The sequence below is a fragment of the Oncorhynchus nerka genome, unplaced genomic scaffold, assembly GCF_034236695.1.
Source record: "Oncorhynchus nerka isolate Pitt River unplaced genomic scaffold, Oner_Uvic_2.0 unplaced_scaffold_2107, whole genome shotgun sequence".
Classification (NCBI taxonomy): Eukaryota; Metazoa; Chordata; class Actinopteri; order Salmoniformes; family Salmonidae; genus Oncorhynchus; species Oncorhynchus nerka.
In genome coordinates, this window is record NW_027039219.1 from 295 (window position 1) to 2841 (window position 2547).

At 35.3% G+C, this 2547-nt stretch overlaps 1 protein-coding gene across 1 annotated transcript; it reads right to left on the reverse strand.

Moving 5' to 3' along the window:
- Window positions 1–238: 238 nt before the first annotated feature.
- On the reverse strand, window positions 239–1928 carry LOC135567390 (olfactory receptor 2A25-like). The gene has a single exon (XM_065014787.1). It carries the CDS (start codon window positions 1889–1891, stop codon window positions 971–973), a length of 921 nt encoding a protein of 306 aa, XP_064870859.1. The 5' UTR covers window positions 1892–1928; the 3' UTR covers window positions 239–970.
- Between the last annotated feature and the right edge of the window lie 619 nt (window positions 1929–2547).

Genomic DNA, 2547 nt, shown 5'->3' on the forward strand with positions numbered 1-2547 from the left:
CAAACTATCTGCCCTCCAGGACACCTACAGCACCCAATGTCACATGAATGCCAAAAAGATCATCAAGGACAACAACCACCCAAGCCACTGCCTGTTCACCCAGCTATCATCCAGAAGGCAAAGTCGGTACAGGTGCTTCAAAGCTGGGACCGAGAGACTGAAAAACAGATTCTATGTCAAGGACATCAGACAGTTGAATAGCCGTCACTAGCACAGAGAGGCTGCAGCCTACATACACAGACTTGAAATCATTGGCCACTTTAATAAACGGAACACTAGTCACTTTAATAATGTCACTTTAATAATGTTTACATATCTTGCATTACTCATCTCAGATGTGTATACTGTATTCTGTACTATCTACTGTATCTTAGTCTATGCCGATCTGACATTGCTTGTCCATATATTTATATATTCTTAATTCCAGTACTTTACTTACATTTGTGTGCATTAGGCATTTGTTGTGAAATTGTTAGATGTTACTTGTTAGATATTGCTGCACTGTTGGAGCTAGAAACACAAGCATTTCACTACACCCGCAATAACATCTGATAAACACATGTATGTGACAAATTACATTTGAGTTGATAAACATTCACCATTGGCACTATATGTTGAGTTTTTGACGAGCAAGTAGCAACTCATTTTATTCTATTCACTCAGTCTATTTATTAACAAACCCAAACATCTGCCAGCAGAAAATACATTTTCGCCCTAATATTGAAAAATGTAGAAAACCAGAAACGTTTTAAAACAGAGGCTTGGGGGTCACCTTATTGAATTGGTTAATTATAAAATATCAGATACCTAAAATGACAACACTCTAGGTAAAAATAAATTATAAAAGATACGATTTCTTAAATCATTTTGCCAAATATACAATGTATTTGTACAGTCTAAAGAAGCAAAAAGAAGCAGCAACACACAATGAATTATTACCAAAATAATAACAATCAGATTATGTTTTAGGTCAAAGCCTCATTAGCTTTTTACAAGTCTGCCTGATATTAGCCATCCTAATGCCATACATAATAGGATTGAAAAGTGGTGGACATATTAGAAAATAAACGAATAAAATAGTGCGAAGTATAGGTGGAAGATGTGCAGTATCATATCTGCCTTGTAGAATCACAAATAAGCAGCCAGAGGAGAAGTTCAGCAAAGAGGCTATATGTGGCATACAGGTGTTAAATGCTTTCTGTTTCGTCTCTTTTGAAGACTTTAAACAAATGTGTAGAATTTTTACATATGAGTATATGGTAGGACATATAGTACAAGAAATAGAAAGCACAGTGCCAACAAGACCCCATATGTTATTCAGCGTAGTATTTGAACAGGCAAGCTTGACTATCGAGTAGTTGTCACAATACACTCTGTCTAGAACATTACCACAAAATTGCAGTCGCAAACTCAGGGAGATAACGATGGCATTGAGGAAAAAAGAATACAACCAGGACAGCAGAATTAAGCCCAAAACTATTTTAGGTGTCATAATATTGTTATACTGTAGAGGATAACAAATACAAATGTACCTGTCATATGACATAACTGATAAATTGCAAAATTCCGTTAAACCGTATGTGTACAACACATAAATCTGGAGATAACAATAAAGAAGGGAAATATCATGTGTGTCAGACAGCAAGTAAAACATGAGAGCAGGAAACAAACCAGTGCTCCCATACAACTGATTAACAAACAAAGCACATAGAAACAGATACATGGGTTCATGAAGGCTTCTTTCAATGCAGATAACTCCAATAAGTAAAGCATTGACAAGAATGATGACAAAATATAATAAAGTTACAACAGCAAAGTAGAAATACTTCATTTGTCCGATATCACCGTATGCAGCAAGCCTGAAGACCTTAAAGTGAGTAGAGTTTTCCATGGTCCTGGTAGATGGTAAAGGTGTGCTGTCAAATTTAGATGAAGAGTAGATAATCCTCTATAGTACTGTAGCTTAAATATAAATTGAAACAATGAAATCACAAGGACCAGACAACCTAAATGGAACATTCACTGACCTGTTCTTCTTACTGTGATAGATTTTCCCACATCTATACTCACCAATATAGATGCTTTTTCATTCTCCTGATAACATAATTCATAGCCTAAATCAAACAATATTATACTTTGTATCTTGTATTACTTATTACATTAAAATGCTAAATAAATTGATTACATCTAAAGTATGCTAAGTCCTAAATTTATACCGACCATTTCTAATCCATGTTGAACTGCTTAAACTCAGCTCCTCACTTGATTATTATACTTGTGGGGGGGAAAATTGTGTCATGGTGTGATATGCAAATAAGCACCAATACCTGGGGAAAATGTGATATGTTCAGAGTCAAGGAAACCATATTGAGAAAAACAGATACAATTTTGAAACACTGGCCTTCCAAGGGGTTCAAATCCTTTCTTAAATTCTATAGAAATACAACAATTCATAGAGAATAGTATATTAAACAGGGCATGTCTAGCTGGTATAGAGTCAATTTGCGGGGGGACCGATTAGTTGAGGTAATTGAGGTAAAATGTACA

What these genes read in the sequence shown, in the direction of transcription:
- LOC135567390 (XM_065014787.1), bottom strand. Translation starts at nt 1,891, where the DNA reads ATGGAAAACTCTACTCACTTTAAGGTCTTCAGGCTTGCTGCATACGGT.